Source organism: Lagenorhynchus albirostris, chromosome 2 (genome assembly GCF_949774975.1).
Source record: "Lagenorhynchus albirostris chromosome 2, mLagAlb1.1, whole genome shotgun sequence".
NCBI lineage: Eukaryota > Metazoa > Chordata > Mammalia > Artiodactyla > Delphinidae > Lagenorhynchus > Lagenorhynchus albirostris.
Window position 1 is genome coordinate 74,409,660 of NC_083096.1, and position 15,802 is coordinate 74,425,461.

The following is a 15,802-nucleotide window of genomic DNA, read 5'->3' on the forward strand; positions in this document are numbered from 1 at the left end:
CCTTATTGGAGTGCACTGCCTACGTTGCTCAAGAACCAACGTAGGTCAAAAGTAGGCCTCTTATTGGCTATCACGGCTCCTGTGCGCGTTCTCGTGCTGCCATTGGCTGACACGGGAAAGTGGGACGGGTGAAGGAGGGACGATGGTAGAGGGTCAGGGGTTAGTGAGGCCGGAAGTGAGTGCAATAAAGTTTCTCCAGGGAGGCCGGGCCCGGGGAGAAAGTTGGAGCGGCGACCTAAGAAGGCAGTGGCGTGATCCGGAACCAAATCGGCCCGCGGTGCGGTGCGGAGACTCCATGAAGCCCTGGTGAGTTGGGACTTTTTTTCTCCTTAGGTGACCCACTCCTCCTCCCCGGAACCCCTCTCCCGGGACCCTACTTCCGGTCTTCACTTATAAGCCCCGCCCCTGCGACCCCCTCCCCGGAAGTCCCACCTCCCAACTTCAGGGGGCTCCCCGAACCCCGACTTGTTTTCTATTTATTGTCCCCGACCCCACTCTGTCGCCCGACTTTCCTGGAAGTCCCACCCCCAGACATGCTTCCAGGTCCTACTACTAGAAACCCTACGTTAGTCCTTCCAATTCCCCGAAACTCCGCCTCCTAGCGACGATTCTCCGCCAACTCCTGTCTATCAAAAAGCCTATCTCCCGAAAGGGCAGAGCCCTGCCCCTCAAAGAACTATTCGAATTCAAGAAGCCACGCCTCTCTAGGGGTTCCTCCCCTCTAGAAGCCCCGCCCCTTCTTTAATCCACGTCTGATTGTCCAGAAGCCTTGCCTCCTGGGAGTCTCTCTGATGCTCGCGTCCTGAGAGGGCCACGCCCCCTCAGGAGCGTTATCCCTGTAGGACCCGGGTCATCGCCTCAGAAGCTTTGTCTTCAATCCCAGAAACTTCACCTGTTTAACATTTCCTTGTTCTTTTTCTCTTTGGGGACTTTGGCTCAGTTTTCCTGAGCTCTCATGCTCCATTGGGTAGGAAGTCAGAAGTTCACATCTCTGGCTCTGAGGAGTCAGAGATTAGAGGCAGCCCTTTTCCTCTCCCTTACCCTCTTCCAAGGGTGGACCTACTTGAAGGGGGCTGGACTTGGGGTTTGGTACGAGAGTGGGAGGGAGACTCGCTCATAGATTCCCAGCCCCACTCCCAGGACCGACTCCACCCCAGAAACAGCTGTTTGTCTCATACCTGTACGTCGGGAGCTGGGTAGGGCCACGGATTTGTTGGTGTGTAACATGTGGGTGTGACAGGAGAGAAAGTTTTCCACCACCAGAAAACGGTGGCTTGGAGTGGGTGTAGGTAATAGTGTCCTTTTTGCTGTTTGATTTTTTTTTTTAAGGGACTCCTCAGGCCCCACCACTTCTCTGGCTCTTCCCCTCCCCCTAACCGGAGTTCTAGTCTGGGCATTCCTCCTGGTCCCGCTTGCCCAGCCTTCCCTTCTGGAAACATTCCTGAGCTTTCGCCATTTCCTGCTACTTTCCGCCGCTCTTGCCTCCTCCTCCCTGCTGGGCTGAGAAGCCACACGCAGCTTCTTCCAGTCACCCGGATTCCCAGTAGCAATCTCCTTTCTTCCTACATAAATTTAAAAAGCCCTACTTCCTCTTTCTTTTCTAACAATGCTCACACCTGTTGGTCATTCCCTGCTTCTGGATCCTGCAGGCACCCATAGAATGCCCACCTCTAAAGATGAGGACATCCTGGTGTGTGTGTGTGTGTGATGGGGGTGTGAGGCTTTGGCAGAATACTTTCCTCATTCTCTCTATGCCTGGGCGCTGAGTCTTTAGGAAACAGAGTGATAGAATTTCTTCTCGGGAGTGGTGCATGGAGTGGCAAAGCTCTCCTTGGAGGACTAAGTGGGAGGTGATAAGCACAGTATCTAACATGTTTTAAGTGCTAGTGTTGTTCATTGCTATAATCATATGATAATTTGCATCTTTTTATATTCTGAAGTAAATTTAAGGATAGGTAATTCTGCGGTGAGCCTGGGGGGTTATATGTATCTTTTACAACTACTTTTTTGGGTCACTTTCCAACTTCCTTTATGGCCCCCTTGAGCAGAGCTGTGGAGCAGAGCTGTGCGCGGAAGGAATGGGTTTGGGACTGTTCCCTGTGTCCATCCTCAGTCCTTCTCCTGGCACCCCTTTCTCCTTAGCAGATTTGTCTTGTGCCCCCTCTGTCCCTTCATGGCCTGTAGCCCCCACTTCTCTTGGAGAACTGTTGCACTCTCCCATTTCCTCCAGCCAGACTCTGCCTCTGGCGTGAGGGGCATCATGCTCTGTGGTGGACACCTGCACCCTTCCCAGTCACTACTGCAAGAGGAGGGGTATGAGCTTACCCACAGGTCCAGGGAGCTGACCTTAGTGTCAATGCCCTGGCCGCCCCCACCCCTTCTACCCTTGACAGCTTGCTTCGCTGTGGAAAGGGGGACAGAAGAGTGCTTGGCATGGGCCGCTGCTCCTTGGCATGGTAGGCGCCATGCATGGAGAACAAGCCTCCACCAGCCTGTCCTCTGCTCCAGCTCCTGCCTGGTGGCTCCCTGATGCACCACCCAGGTTGGACTTTATTCCCCTTACTTCACCAGCTTTGCCCTTCCTCTTGGCCCCTCCCTGCATCCACTGGGACCACGTCCTTCCTTTTCCCATTTCTTTAGCTCCTTCCACAGCTGTGGTAGCAGAGGATGCTAATGGCCCAGGCTCCCTGGGGCTGCCACCCCATGTGTGATAGTGGTGGGGGGTCGCCGGGGGTGGCCGGGGCTGGAGGAGGAGGGAGTTTGAGTGTTCAACTAGGACAGGAAGGGAATTGCTGAGCTCAGGAATCCCCTCCCTTTCCCACCCCCAGCTGCCTCTGTTTCCTCCCTTATTCCCCCCCGCTGCCCTCCCTTAGTTTCCTGCTCCCTTTGGCCTGCCTATGTCTGGTTTGGATTGATGCAGACCTCCTCTTGCCACCCTCCTTTCCTTCTCACTCCTCCATCGTTCCCTCCCACTCCCACTTTATTCCTCTCCAGATTACTTGTTGTTTGTACCGGGGCGGGGTGGGGGTGGGGGGGGCGGGCATGGATCGCTCTGCCCTGTAAGAGTTCTCGGTTGGGGCAGTGCTGGAGGCTTAGCCCCTCAGAGCCTGTGAGTCAGCACTGTCCTCGGGATTGGTCTCTCCCCTTAGCTCCCCGCCCCTGGGGAGGAGCCAGTCAGCTCTAGGTCCAGCCTGTTCTCCTCACAGCTAGAGAAGAGGCTCCACGCTGGGCGGGGATGGGGCCTGAAACTCTCTGGGTCTGAGCCTGGGGAGCCAGAGCCACTTGTCCCTCTCCCTCCCCAGGACCCTTGAGATCCCTGGGCCAGAGAGGTCCGATCAGGCTAAGGGCCTGGGATGCCCCCTGCCTGGCCCCCTTGCCCTGACTGGCAGGGGGGCCAGGCTGGGCAGCAGCCTTCCTCTCACTCCAGCCATGGATCTCCTGCCCCCCAAGCCCAAGTACAACCCACTTCGGAATGAGTCTCTGTCATCGCTGGAGGAGGGAGCTTCAGGGTCCACCCCACCGGAGGAGCTGCCTTCCCCATCAGCCTCGTCTCTGGGGCCCATGCTGCCACCTCTGCCTGGGGACGATAGTCCCACTACCCTGTGCTCCTTCTTCCCCCGGATGAGCAACCTGAAGCTGGCCAACCCGGCTGGGGGGCGCCTGGGGCTGAAGGGGGAGCCAGGAAGGGCAGCCGAGGATGGGGAGGGGATCGTAGGGGCAGCCATGCCGGACTCAGGCCCCCTGCCCCTCCTCCAGGACATGAACAAGCTGAGTGGAGGCGGCGGGCGCAGGACTCGGGTGGAAGGGGGCCAGCTGGGGGGCGAGGAGTGGACCCGCCACGGGAGCTTTGTCAATAAGCCCACGCGGGGCTGGCTGCATCCCAACGACAAAGTCATGGGACCCGGGGTTTCCTACTTGGTTCGGGTGAGTGAACATCCTCCCTCCCACTTCCTCCAGTTCCTCTGCTCACTAGTCTTTTTTTTCCTGCTCTTCCCCAGCAACTCCTTTGGTTTCTGTGTCCTGTTTCTTAAACCTTTCTTGCCCCTTCTCTGATTCTTTCGCCCCTTCCCTTCCAGCTCTGTCTGGGGCCCCTTCCTTCTTGTGACTCCCCCACCCCCACCCTGCCATGCTTAGCACAAAGCCCAGCACAAGCCCTTAGTAAGTGTTGGAATGAGTGACTCTTGACTGTCCCCTCCAGTCTCCTCCCCCTTTCTGGAGATGTCACTCCATCCCACCCAGTGCCTGTCACTCCCCTCCGAATTCTCTTCCCACATGCATGAGGTCCCCCAAGCTTGCCTTCTCTCCTCACCCTGTTGTTCTGCATGTCGTGGGATGTATCCACGGGCAGTGGGCAGAACTTCTGCAACCTTACGGAACAAGCAGGGAAGAGTCCTGGGGCTCTTTGTGAAGAGGTGGGGGGAGGCGGCTGACTGTTCTCCTCCCGTCCCTCCCCTCAGTACATGGGATGTGTGGAGGTCCTGCAGTCAATGCGCGCCCTGGACTTCAACACCCGGACTCAGGTCACCAGGTTGGTGGGGCGGGGGGTGGAGTGTGGGGGTCCTGGGATTTGTGAGGGGAGGGGGGAGTGGGTCACTTGGCAGTGGCACTAGTGATGGCTCATCTTTGGGTGGTGAAGGGGATTGAGAGAAAGTTAGGGAAGGGAGTCGAAGTCTCAATGAAGAGAGGCAACTCTGACCTGGCTCCTTCTTGCTTATGCAGCCTGGGGGGTTGTGGGGGAGGTGGCAGAGGCAGCTGGCAGCTGGAGCTTGAGTGGAAAATGGGGGTAGATGGAAGGTTGCTGCTGCCTTTGGGAAGGGGATGGGACATTTGGTAGCTGGAAGGGGGTGGGCCCAGACCCACTGAGGCTCTAACCCAATCAGCCAGGAAGCGGCCTCTCAGTGTCATCAAATATTAAAGGCCCTTAATTCAATCCGCCACGACAAAGAGCCTGGAGTGCCCCTGGAGTCTGGCCTGGCCTTCCCCTCCCCCAGCCCTGTGGCAGCTCCAGCCGGGTGGGAGGCAGGCCGTGGGTCTGAGTACCCCTCTTTCCCCAGGGAGGCCATCAGTCTGGTGTGTGACGCTGTGCCGGGTGCTAAGGGGGCAACAAGGAGGAGAAAGGTAGCTGGGGTCGATGGGGCTAGGGGCGCTGCCGGGAGAGGTGGAGGAGCAGGGGGAAGGCTGGTGTGGGGCGTGCGGGGAGGAGGCCAGGAGGCAGGGGTGTGCGGGGAGCCCCCAGCTTCTGAGATCCTTGGGCCCTTCCCTAGCCCTGTAGCCGTCCACTCAGCTCCATCCTGGGGAGGAGTAACCTGAAATTTGCTGGAATGCCAATCACTCTCACCGTCTCCACCAGCAGCCTCAACCTCATGGCCGCAGACTGCAAACAGGTTGGTGGACTAGGGCGGCAGGACCAGAAACATTGATGGGAGGGCTAAGTGAGGACCCGGTTATGAGGGCAAGAAACTCGGACAGAAGGCTTGGGAGCATCAGGACGGTAGGGAAGGAAGAGATTAGGAGGACATGGGTTGAGAAGCCAAAAGAATGAGACTGGGACCCCAGGGTCCTGGGCCAATGGTGGGGGGCGCCCAGTGGGCCCTGAGGCTGCCTGACACACGTCATTCCCTTCCTTCTCCATCCCCTGCCCTAACCCTCAGATCATCGCCAACCACCACATGCAATCCATCTCCTTTGCGTCTGGCGGGGACCCGGTGAGTTGGGGAATGGAGCACGGGTGGTGGGAGAAGAGTACGGGGCTAGGGGTTGGAAAGACACTGGCTAGAGAATAGAGCGTGCTAGGATTGAGGTGATATCTGAAGAGGACTGGGTTTGAGGGGTCAGGAGTGAGGTGGGGCTATGAAATTTAGCTAACTGGCCTCTTCTGACTCTGTCCACCCCAGGACACAGCCGAGTATGTCGCCTATGTTGCCAAAGACCCGGTGAATCAGAGAGGTGAGGCGTGGTGGGGAGCACTGGGTGGGGCCAGCTGTCCGAGAGGTAGGTGAGCAGGACCCTGCGGCTCCTGGCTGTGGAGGACAGACGACAAGGGCCTCTGTCTGCGCCTCCTCCTGGCCACGCTGCCCCCGAGCTCCCTGATGGCCTCTGCTGTGTCCCCAGCCTGCCACATCCTGGAGTGTCCCGAAGGGCTTGCTCAGGACGTCATCAGCACCATTGGCCAGGCCTTCGAGTTGCGTTTCAAACAATACCTCAGGAACCCGCCCAAGCTGGTCACCCCCCATGACAGGTGAGTGGGCCAGGGTTGGGGGGCGGCCAGCTCTTGGGCCCCAGACCGGAATTGGAAAAGTAGGTCTGCTCTTCCCACACTTGAGCTCAGAGAGGTGCAGGGAAGGAAATAACCTGTGCGCCCCTGCTTCCCACTTCCTGCTATTCTTAAGTTTCCTGTGGCCATCAGGAAGGTCTTTCGAGGCCCTGCCTGCTGCAGGGCCACCTCTTCCTGTCGTGTGCCCGTGGTGGAGCTGTAGTCCAGGACGTCCACGCTGCAGCTCTTCCCTGGCTAGATGGGCTTTTCTTTTCCCAGCCATCTCATTGCTGGTCTGTCCTTTTGTGCATTTCTCCATATTTAGTTTAGTTCTTCATTTTCTTGCCTCTAGAAGCCGTCAAGAATTTGGGTGAGGGAGGATGGCTCTTTCCTGAGATCCTTACCTTTCCCACCTCAGACCAGTAGTATTGAGTATTTAGAGGAGGTTAAACGACTCTGGAGCACCCCCCTCCCCGGTACTTACTGCTCCCCCTCCCTCTTGGGAGACAGCTTAATGATCAAGGGCATGACTTTAAAGACAAATCTGAATTCATATCTCAGCTCCACCACCTTTTAGTTGTGAGACCTAAATCCTTTTACCCCTGACCCTCATTTTCCTCATCTATAAAATCGAAGAAGGAAATAATACCTACCTTATAGGGTTGCCAGGAGGATGAAATGATTATATATATGAAACACCCAGCCTCAGGCCTACCCCTCAGGGAATGCCCAGTATGTGACCGCTGTTCTGTCTGTTCTCCATCCTCTTACCCATGCTCTTCTCTTCCTCCTGTCCCTCCCAGGATGGCTGGCTTTGATGGCTCAGCTTGGGATGAGGAGGAAGAAGAGCCACCTGACCATCAGTACTATAATGACTTCCCTGGGAAGGAACCCCCTCTTGGGGGGGTGGTGGACATGAGGCTTCGGGAAGGAGTCCCCCAGGGGGCTGCTCGACCCACTCCACCCAGTGCCCAGACCCCTAGCCACCTGGGAGCCACGCTGGTAAGTTGCTTGCATGAAGGTGGGCTGGGCCTAGGAAGGCAGCGTCTGGTTAGGGCCTCTGGTCTCACCCTATTTTTGTCCCTTCAGCCAGTGGGGCAGCCTGTTGGAGGAGACCCAGAAGCCCGCAAACAGATGCTGCCCCCGCCACCCTGCCCAGGTATGAAGGGAGCTGAGAGGGGCAGAGTGGGGTGTGAGAAGCAGGGCGGGGATCACTGTAAAGCCTCCCTTTCCTCAGCAGGCAGAGAGCTCTTTGATGATCCCTCCTATGTCAATGTCCAGAACCTAGACAAGGCACGGCAAGCAGGCGGTGGGGCCGGGCCCCCCAATCCTGCCGTCAATGGCAGCGTGCCCCGAGACCTCTTTGACATGAGTGAGTGTGCCCCTCTCCTTCCTGCATCTGCGTCTTCTCACTTGGTTCCTCCTTTTCCTGGCCTCCCCTCCCTGAGGGTCTGGCTCTTGAGCATGTGTTGTGCCAGCTGCCTCTTCTAGCCCTCTCTCTGTACCCCCAGAGCCCTTTGAAGATGCCCTGCGGGTGCCTCCACCTCCCCAGTTGGTGGCCATGGCTGAGCAGCTCCGAGGGGAGCCCTGGTTTCACGGGAAGCTGAGCCGGCGGGAGGCCGAGGCACTGCTACAGCTCAACGGGGACTTCCTGGTGCGGGAAAGCACGACCACGCCTGGCCAGTATGTGCTCACTGGCCTGCAGAGTGGGCAGCCCAAGCACCTGCTACTGGTGGACCCTGAGGGTGTGGTGAGTATCGCAGGGGTATGGGTGGGTGAGGCAGAAAGGAAGGTGCAGTACCCTCCTGTGCAGCCCTGTTCCTGCCTCACTGCTTCCTAGACTTCACCTGCTGGGCACCTCTATCTGAGCCTCCCCTGCTCTCAAGGTGCCTGGCATTCCCCCTCTAGTGGCTTAGGGTTCCTTCCCTTCTCACATCCCTGAACTTGAGCTGTTTTCCCTTCAGTCCCGGCCAATCCCCAAACTTTATGCCCACGAGTGCTGGAAGGTGCACATGTCACCTGAGTCCCTCTTTTGACAAATGAGAAAACCATCCTTAAGAGGTTGTGATGTTCAATGTCAGATGGCTAGAGGCTAGGCACCCCAAATCTCCTCTCTCAAGAGGAGCCAGGGGCCTCCCCAGCTTCTCCAGACTCAGGGCTCAGACCAGTGCTCTGTCTCCTGTCTGCACTGTCCCTCTGCCCCTCATAACTTTGGTCTCTTTTATACAGCAACCTCAGCCTCCTTTGCATGTCTTTTTTGTACTGTGTATCCTCTTCTGAGACATACCACCTTCTTCCAGGTCAGGGGAGGAGTAGCTATCCCTCAGCTTCATGATTTCTGGGCTGATGTCTCCTCTGCCTTTTCCCAGTTCACTGACCTGCCCATTCCCACGGCTATCTCCAGCTTCTCTTTCTAGAGAAGCCTCAATGATCAGGACTGACGGCCCTCCCGCTTCTGCCATCTTTTTCTCCTGCCTCAACCCTCTTGAACATTCCAGCTTCCTCAGCTTTGGGGACTGAGGTCTTATTTGACTCTTCACCTGAATTGACCTTCTCCCTTCCCACTTCCCAGGTTCGGACAAAGGATCACCGCTTTGAGAGTGTCAGTCACCTCATCAGCTACCACATGGACAATCACTTGCCCATCATCTCTGCGGGCAGCGAACTGTGTCTCCAGCAACCTGTGGAGCGGAAACTGTGATCTGTCCCAGTGCTCTCTCCTAGAAGATGCCCTGCGACCCCTTCCACCCTATTGCCCAATTCTCAGGACCTCACTTGGGAGTGTTCTGTGGGCTTGGCCTTGTGTAGGGATGGGGGTAGTGTGGACATTGGGTTCAGCGTCCAGCTGAGTGAGAGGGTTTGAGTCAGGAGCCAGGGGTAGAGTCCTGCTTCTCCCCAAACCTCACCAAAGTATTAATGTACAGAGTGGCCCCCTTCCCTGGGCCTTTCCTGTGCCAACTTGATACCCCCTTCCCCAAGGTGGGTGCTGGAGGCCTGGGCAGTGTGCCTCCTTGTAATGGAAAATGTCCTGTGGTGATAGGCCCAGTGGAGCAATCACCCTTCCAGGGAAGGGGAATGAATCACACCCTTAGTCTACCCCTGGGCTCAGGGTACCCCAGACCCCTCTCAACAACTCTCCCTCCCAGCGTTTAAACTTTGTGCCTTTGACCATCTGCTAGGTCTGAAGATATTTTATGCAAAGAGTTCTTGGGCCCCTGAAGTCAAGCATGGGGGTGCTGACACCTTGGCTTCTGGGACCCCGTCCTCTCCTTGCTCAGTACCCCCTCCCGTTTAGGTTGGGTGAACAGAGGCAGGAGTGGCAGCCGTCCCCTCTCCACTGGGATATGCAGCCCTTAGAGATTGCCTCAGAGCCCCCTCCCAGCCAGTGGGGAGATGGACCTGCCTCTTGCTCAGTGCCTCTTGGGTGGGGCCCCTCACCCCAGGGGGTCTATATATACATTTGGCAAGTCCATCCGCCCCCCCCATGTTGCATGCATGTTATACTCTAGAGCCAAAGTACAGCCCTTCCTCCTGTAGCCTCTGCCCTGCCTCCCCCTGCTGGGGTGGTGGGGGGATGACTGAAGTGTCATCCTAGGTGGATTTTGTGGAGGTGGGAACAGGGGCACTGAGACTCTAAAGCAGTAGACAATCCCCAGATACCATCGGTAGATTTGGAACTGCGTTTTTTATTTTATATGCATATATTTTAGGGCTGTAGATTTACTTTACTAATTTGTTTTCCATAGCTTATTCCTGAGCACAAAATGATAATAATCGATTTATACATCACCTTTTTGACTTTTCAAAGCCCTTTTACAACTATTGGCATTTTCCTCACCCTGGCCTTTGCCGGTAGCATTATCTTTTCTGAGAGACCAGAGGCCGAGTGTGAGCTAGGACTAGAGAAACTTGGACCTCCCACCGCGAGGCTGGGAGGCAGAAGTTTGGCTGAATGGATGTTAGTTTCACACGGGGCGGGCGGGGGCGGGGGCTTGGGGACACTTAAAACCTGCAGTTATTGAATCCCTTCTCCAGGCCGGGTCCTGCCGCAACGACAGAGGAGCCGGCCCTGCTCTGTCATTAGGCCTTGTGGATAAGGGAGCGTGGACTATCTAAATCCTCACCTCCCTTTTTTTTCTTTTCTTTTTGTTTGGATGTTTTCACGGGTCTCACTTATACCAAAGGGAAAGAATCTTCATTAAAGTCCATATTTCTTCTACCTCGGCCTCCTGGTCCCTGTCGCTGCCTATTGTTGGCTGTGGGCCCCCCGCGGCGGGAGGCCGAGGCCGCCTCGGGGCGCGGTGCGGCCCGGCCCACCTGGCCTCGCTCGGGTCGCGCCTCCTCGCGGAGGAGGGGCGCCGGGAGGGCGCGGCGGGGTGGGGAGGGGCGCCGGGAGGGCGCGGCGGGGTGGGGAGGGCGGGGCCATCATCCAAGGAGGTGTTCGTGTCTGCAACTGGGGCCGCGGCGGCGGGGTGGGATCGCGGCCGGCCGAACCCCAGGCGGCTCGGGCTTCCCAGGCGCGCGCTCACGCCCTCGCGCACCTCTGCGGCGGCCCCTCGGCGGGGGATGGTACGGCCCAGCCGCAGAGCCCACGGCCGCCGCCTGCCCTAGTGAGCGGGCACGCGGCGCTCCCGGGCTTGGGACGGCCCCCCGCCCCAGGGTCGTGCCTTGGTACCGCCCTGCCCGCCCGGCGCTCGGGGGAGGGTGTGACCCGGGCCTCGCTCCCCCTCCTTGCCGTGCGCAGTGGTGGCTGCCACGCCGAGTTCCGGTTCCTGTGGCTGCGGCCGCGGGCGGGCGGTAAGGCTGGGCGAGAGTGCAGTTGGCCCCCGGGCTCGCCGACCCCGCCTCGCCGCACCTCCGGCTTGCTGCCGCGCGGGGGCCTGCGCCGCCCCAGCCTCCCCTTCCGGGCCATGGTGCAACCCCAGGGCGCGTCCGTCCCCCGCCGCCGCTGACCCCGGTCCCCCACTCCATGGCCGCCTCGGCGCCGCCCCCACCGGACAAGCTGGAGGGAGGTGGCGGCCCCGCACCGCCCCCTGCGCCACCCAGCACCGGGAGGAAGCAGGGCAAGGCCGGTGAGAGCGCTGAGGGGGCCTGGGGCTGGCGAGGCCGAGAAGTCGGGGAGCTCGGAGGGAGGGCTGGCGGGCGGGGGAGGTGGTGGTCCTCTGGCTGAGGGCTCTGAAGGGCGGGGAGGCTCAGGTGAAAAGGATGGGTGGGTGAAGCCCTCCAGGGGTTGTGGCAGGGGTTCACAGATTGCGGATCCTAGAGTTTGGGGCACCTGGAGTTCAGGAGCCACTTGGGAGTCTGAGGGTATCAAGAGATGGGGCGTCTCATTTGAAGGAAGAGGCAGCTGAGAGTGTAGCGTCCAATTTATTTTTCAAAGTGTACCATTGTTAGTATCTGTGAAGTAAACAAACAAGAGTATAATGAAGTTAGAAGAGTTCCTTATATCATGGCTGCGAGAGAGGAGGTTGGGGAAACTTCAGGGAAACTTGTGTCTGCGTTTTACTACTTTTCCAGGTCTGCAAATGAAGAGCCCAGAAAAGAAGCGAAGGAAGTCAAATACTCAGGTGAATGGTGGTTGGTGGCAGGGGTAATTCCTAGTAGCCCCTTTGGGCTCTGCCCCTCCAATGTCTCTACTTTGCATAAGCCGCGGGGAGAAGAGAAAGTTGTATTTCTTGTTCTGTTTCTGGTCCTTTCCTTCAACTTCATAACAGATTTTAGGGGTAGGGGTGGGGATGAGATGGTTTGACCAAAGGTCTTATCAGTCAGGATTAGAAACATTCTCTCCCCCGTTTGTGCTGTCGTGTTTCCCACATGATGTTAACAGCTACCACTTACTGAACCTTTTCTAAGTGTCAGGGATTGTGCTAAAACTAGCAGTTTGGGGAGATGGACATTGTCACTATTTTACAGATGAGGAATCTGAGGCTTAAAAAAGTTAAATGCCTGCACCAGGGCTTTGAAGTTACTCAGTGTCAGAGCTAGGATTCCAGCGTAGTTCTGCCTGTTTTCAAAACATAGTTACTGCACTATGCTGGTTCTGCTCTCCACTCTCAGTTTCTTTGTTGCATTCTAAGGTCCATCTTGATTTAAGATCTGAGCTGGCCAGTACCAGCCTCCAAAAATGTGTATTGTGTTTCTGATGCTCTCTTGGTTTAGCTCTCCGTCTCCCTCCATGACCCTCTTTCCCTTCTCTTTTCCCCCAGGGCCCTGCATACTCACATCTGACGGAGTTTGCGCCACCCCCGACTCCCATGGTCGATCACCTGGTTGCATCCAACCCTTTTGAGGATGACTTCGGAGCCCCTAAGGTGGGGGGCGCAGCCCCTCCATTCCTGGGCAGTCCTGTCCCCTTTGGGGGCTTCCGTGTACAGGGGGGCATGGCAGGCCAGGTACCCCCAGGCTATGGCACTGGGGGTGGAGGAGGCCCCCAGCCTCTTCGTCGACAGCCCCCCCCTTTCCCTCCCAACCCCATGGGCCCTGCTTTCAACATGCCCCCACAGGGCCCTGGCTACCCTCCCCCAGGCAACATGAACTTTCCCAGCCAACCCTTCAACCAGCCTCTGGGTCAAAACTTTAGCCCGCCTGGTGGGCAGATGATGCCAGGCCCCGTGGGGGGATTTGGCCCCATGATCTCACCCACCATGGGACAGCCTCCCAGAGGGGAGCTGGGCCCCCCTTCTCTCCCTCAACGCTTTGCCCAGCCAGGGGCACCTTTTGGTCCTTCTCCTCTCCAGAGACCTGGTCAGGGCCTCCCCAGCTTGCCCCCCAACACAAGTCCCTTCCCTGGTCCGGACCCTGGCTTTCCTGGCCCTGGTGGTGAGGATGGGGGGAAGCCCTTAAATCCACCTGCTCCCACTGCTTTTCCCCAGGAGCCCCACTCAGGCTCCCCGGCTGCTGCTGTTAATGGAAATCAGCCCAGTTTTCCCCCAAACAGCAGTGGGCGGGGTGGGGGCACCCCAGATGCCAATAGCCTGGCACCCCCTGGCAAGACAAGTGCGGGCTCAGGGCCCCAGCCTCCCCCAGGCCTGGTGTATCCATGTGGTGCCTGTCGGAGTGAGGTGAACGACGACCAAGATGCCATTCTGTGTGAGGCTTCCTGCCAGAAGTGGTTCCACCGCGAGTGCACGGGCATGACTGAGAGCGCCTATGGGTTGCTGACCACTGAGGCCTCTGCTGTCTGGGCCTGCGATCTCTGCCTCAAGACCAAGGAGATCCAGTCTGTCTACATCCGCGAGGGCATGGGGCAGCTGGTGGCTGCTAACGATGGGTGATGCTGGCGAGGTGCGCAGGAAGTGCATACGTTCCTCCCTGCTCTTCCAGGGTGGTTGTTTTCCTGTCTGGCTCTTGGTCCTTGTTTCCACTGGCTTCCCATCCCCATGGGGCAGAAACACAATGTCTCCTGGGGGCAGAAAAGGAACTGAGATGGGCAGGCAGAAGAGCCTGGATTGCTCACTTTTCTGGAAACTTACGTGTTGACATCTACAGAGGTCCAGGAAACCAAAGCCCTGCCAAGCAGAGCCATTTTTGGTGGCTGTCTCTGGAGGCCTAGGGGTGTGGCTGCAAGAGAAAAGAGGCTGGAGGAAGACCTGAAGGGCAGGGGTGTCCCCTCTACAGATGATGGATGCCCCCAACACCTGTGCCTAACACTCCTATCTAGCCCCCCAGCCTTAGGTTTTGGAGTCCAGTATTAAAGGTTTCTGGCCAGAGGAGTTGGGGGTCTCTTCCCATCTCTGCAGTAGCCCTTTCATGGGTGCTGGGAAACAGCTTTAGAGAATAAATGGAGATTTTCCCCTTTTCTTACCTTCCCCTTGCCTCCTCCAAGACCTACCCAACTCCTCCCCCCTCAGAGAACCAAATAGCTTGAAGAAGCAGGAGAGTACGTGGCTATGGCAGTTTCTTGGTGATTTGGGGCTTCAAGACAGTAGGTAAGAGATGCTGTCAGGACATACCTTCCTCGTACCAAAGTCACTGGTCCTTTCTCAGACTCTCTTGTGCTTTTTCCCTAATGACAATATTTTTGCTAAAAATTGAGATATGTGGTCTGACAGAGCAGAATATTTCATGTTTGGACTGTCCTGGAAGCCTGGACTCTGGCTGTACACCCCCCCATCTGTTGCACATTATTCGCAGCGCTGGTCTTCAACTTTTGGCGCCCTTACTTCCCTGCTTCCCTGGCTTGATTGAAGGAAAGCTTGAAGAGGCGCAGAGCCCTTATACCTCATTTTTTCTCCTGATGAAAGGATCCCTGGCCCTGCCTGTGGGTGGGGAGGTGGCAGGACCCTTATTGCCATGGTACTAAAATGCAATCCAGAGCCTGGATGTTTTTTGTTTCTCTCTTTCCCTGCTATTCTTTATATCTTCTCCGGCCTGGTGATCTAGCTGTTCTCATTCCTCTCAGCCAGGGTCCTGCACTGGGCTTTGTTTTTATTTTATTTTGTAAGCACTGCCTGCCAGAGATGGGCCAGCGGCCTGAGCAGGAGCCCCTCACAGCTGCTGTCTCTTCCTTACAGCTCGTGCACACATTCCTCAGTGGGGTGGGGGAGGCAGGCTTGGGGTGTGGCCCTGAGAGGAGCTGGTGTTCCCCTGCCCCCACTTCTCCCGGGACCCTAGGGTGTGAAGAGAAGACAAAGGTATACTGCAGAACTCTTGCCTGCCCAGGTGCAGCATGCAGCCTCTGAGGCTGTGAGAAAGAAGGGAGAGGCCTCTGGGCCTCTTTCCAGTGTTCCCTGCTGCGGAACAGCAGAGATGGCAGCCCCCCCCACCACCACTGCTGAGCTTTGTGTTGTGTTTGTGGTTCTGTTTGCCCCTCTTTTATCGGTTGCTATTTTTGTGGTCTCCCCCATCTCTGCATTTGGTAAGATGGCTCTTGCAGGGGGGTGGGCGTGTCAGCTCAGTCCCTCTCTCCCTCTCAGTCCACTGCTTTTTGGAAGGAAGCGGGGGTGGCAGAGACGTGGTGGGGAAAGTTTTGTACGGTTGGGTTAATAAAATGACTTGGAAAATCCAGACCAGGACTCCTTGCTGCTGGGGTGCACAGGGTTGGAATGAAGCAGGCACTGCTGGTCAGGATGGTTGCGGGGTGAGGATAGGTATCCCTCAGGGTCCCTGGAGGTGGGAATGGCAGAAAGACTCGGGCCCCTGTGCTGACCCTGGTACAAGCCGCAGGGTCCAGGGAGGCCTCTTGGCTCCACCTCTCGCCCTGTGTCCCTGCTGCGAGAAACAACTTTCCTTTCTGAGCATGTTCCTGGGCCAGGCTTGGAGCCAAGCAGGAGCTTTGGCTCCAAGGCTTCAGGGAGACAACTGCCTTTAGAGCTTCTGGGGTTAGCGCCCGCACTCCCACTCCCGAGTTGTTTGGTTTAGGGGTCGAGCGTAGCTCCAGGGGTGGGGGATGGGGCTGCCTTGGTCTAGCAGATTTCGTTTTTGGATGCTTTACAGCCCCCCATCCCCCTTTAAAAAAAACAGCGGCATCCTTAATCCGCACCGGAGCAGGGTAAGGAGAGTGGCAGGAGGGCTATTTCCAACCTATAATTTGCCACTCTCCCCTCCCCC

General features: G+C 57.3%; 2 protein-coding genes across 5 annotated transcripts; both read left to right on the plus strand.

Moving 5' to 3' along the window:
* Positions 1 to 162: 162 nt before the first annotated feature.
* Positions 163 to 10,472, plus strand: SHC1 (SHC adaptor protein 1). Of its 4 annotated transcripts, XM_060137302.1 has the most exons (14): positions 163 to 306; positions 2,394 to 2,542; positions 3,757 to 3,924; positions 4,458 to 4,528; positions 5,055 to 5,118; positions 5,265 to 5,384; positions 5,652 to 5,705; positions 5,895 to 5,946; positions 6,112 to 6,238; positions 7,057 to 7,255; positions 7,343 to 7,412; positions 7,491 to 7,625; positions 7,765 to 8,003; positions 8,826 to 10,472. In XM_060137302.1, the coding sequence occupies exons 3-14, from the start codon at positions 3,760 to 3,762 to the stop codon at positions 8,952 to 8,954; spliced, it is 1,425 nt and encodes a 474-aa protein (XP_059993285.1). In that variant the 5' UTR covers positions 163 to 306; positions 2,394 to 2,542; positions 3,757 to 3,759; the 3' UTR covers positions 8,955 to 10,472. The 4 variants fall into 4 exon arrangements, with proteins under 4 accessions (XP_059993285.1, XP_059993291.1, XP_059993281.1 ...); XM_060137308.1 differs by lacking the exon at positions 2,394 to 2,542; XM_060137298.1 differs by lacking the exons at positions 163 to 306; positions 2,394 to 2,542 and having other exon boundaries at positions 3,073 to 3,924; positions 7,494 to 7,625.
* A 554-nt stretch (positions 10,473 to 11,026) lies between these two features.
* PYGO2 (pygopus family PHD finger 2) lies at positions 11,027 to 15,259 on the plus strand. Its single transcript, XM_060137329.1, has 3 exons — positions 11,027 to 11,325; positions 11,771 to 11,820; positions 12,460 to 15,259. The coding sequence occupies exons 1-3, from the start codon at positions 11,223 to 11,225 to the stop codon at positions 13,525 to 13,527; spliced, it is 1,221 nt and encodes a 406-aa protein (XP_059993312.1). The 5' UTR covers positions 11,027 to 11,222; the 3' UTR covers positions 13,528 to 15,259.
* The last annotated feature ends 543 nt before the right edge of the window (positions 15,260 to 15,802 follow it).

What these genes read in the sequence shown, in the direction of transcription:
- PYGO2 (XM_060137329.1), top strand. Translation starts at nt 11,223, where the DNA reads ATGGCCGCCTCGGCGCCGCCCCCACCGGACAAGCTGGAGGGAGGTGGC. An exon ending in GAGGAAGCAGGGCAAGGCCG is followed by an intron (nt 11,326 to 11,770) that starts GTGAGAGCGCTG and finishes CTACTTTTCCAG; the next exon opens with GTCTGCAAATGAAGAGCCCA. An exon ending in GAAGGAAGTCAAATACTCAG is followed by an intron (nt 11,821 to 12,459) that starts GTGAATGGTGGT and finishes CTTTTCCCCCAG; the next exon opens with GGCCCTGCATACTCACATCT.
- SHC1 (XM_060137297.1), top strand. Translation starts at nt 3,430, where the DNA reads ATGGATCTCCTGCCCCCCAAGCCCAAGTACAACCCACTTCGGAATGAG. An exon ending in ACCCGGACTCAGGTCACCAG is followed by an intron (nt 4,529 to 5,054) that starts GTTGGTGGGGCG and finishes CTCTTTCCCCAG; the next exon opens with GGAGGCCATCAGTCTGGTGT. An exon ending in CTGGTCACCCCCCATGACAG is followed by an intron (nt 6,239 to 7,056) that starts GTGAGTGGGCCA and finishes TGTCCCTCCCAG; the next exon opens with GATGGCTGGCTTTGATGGCT.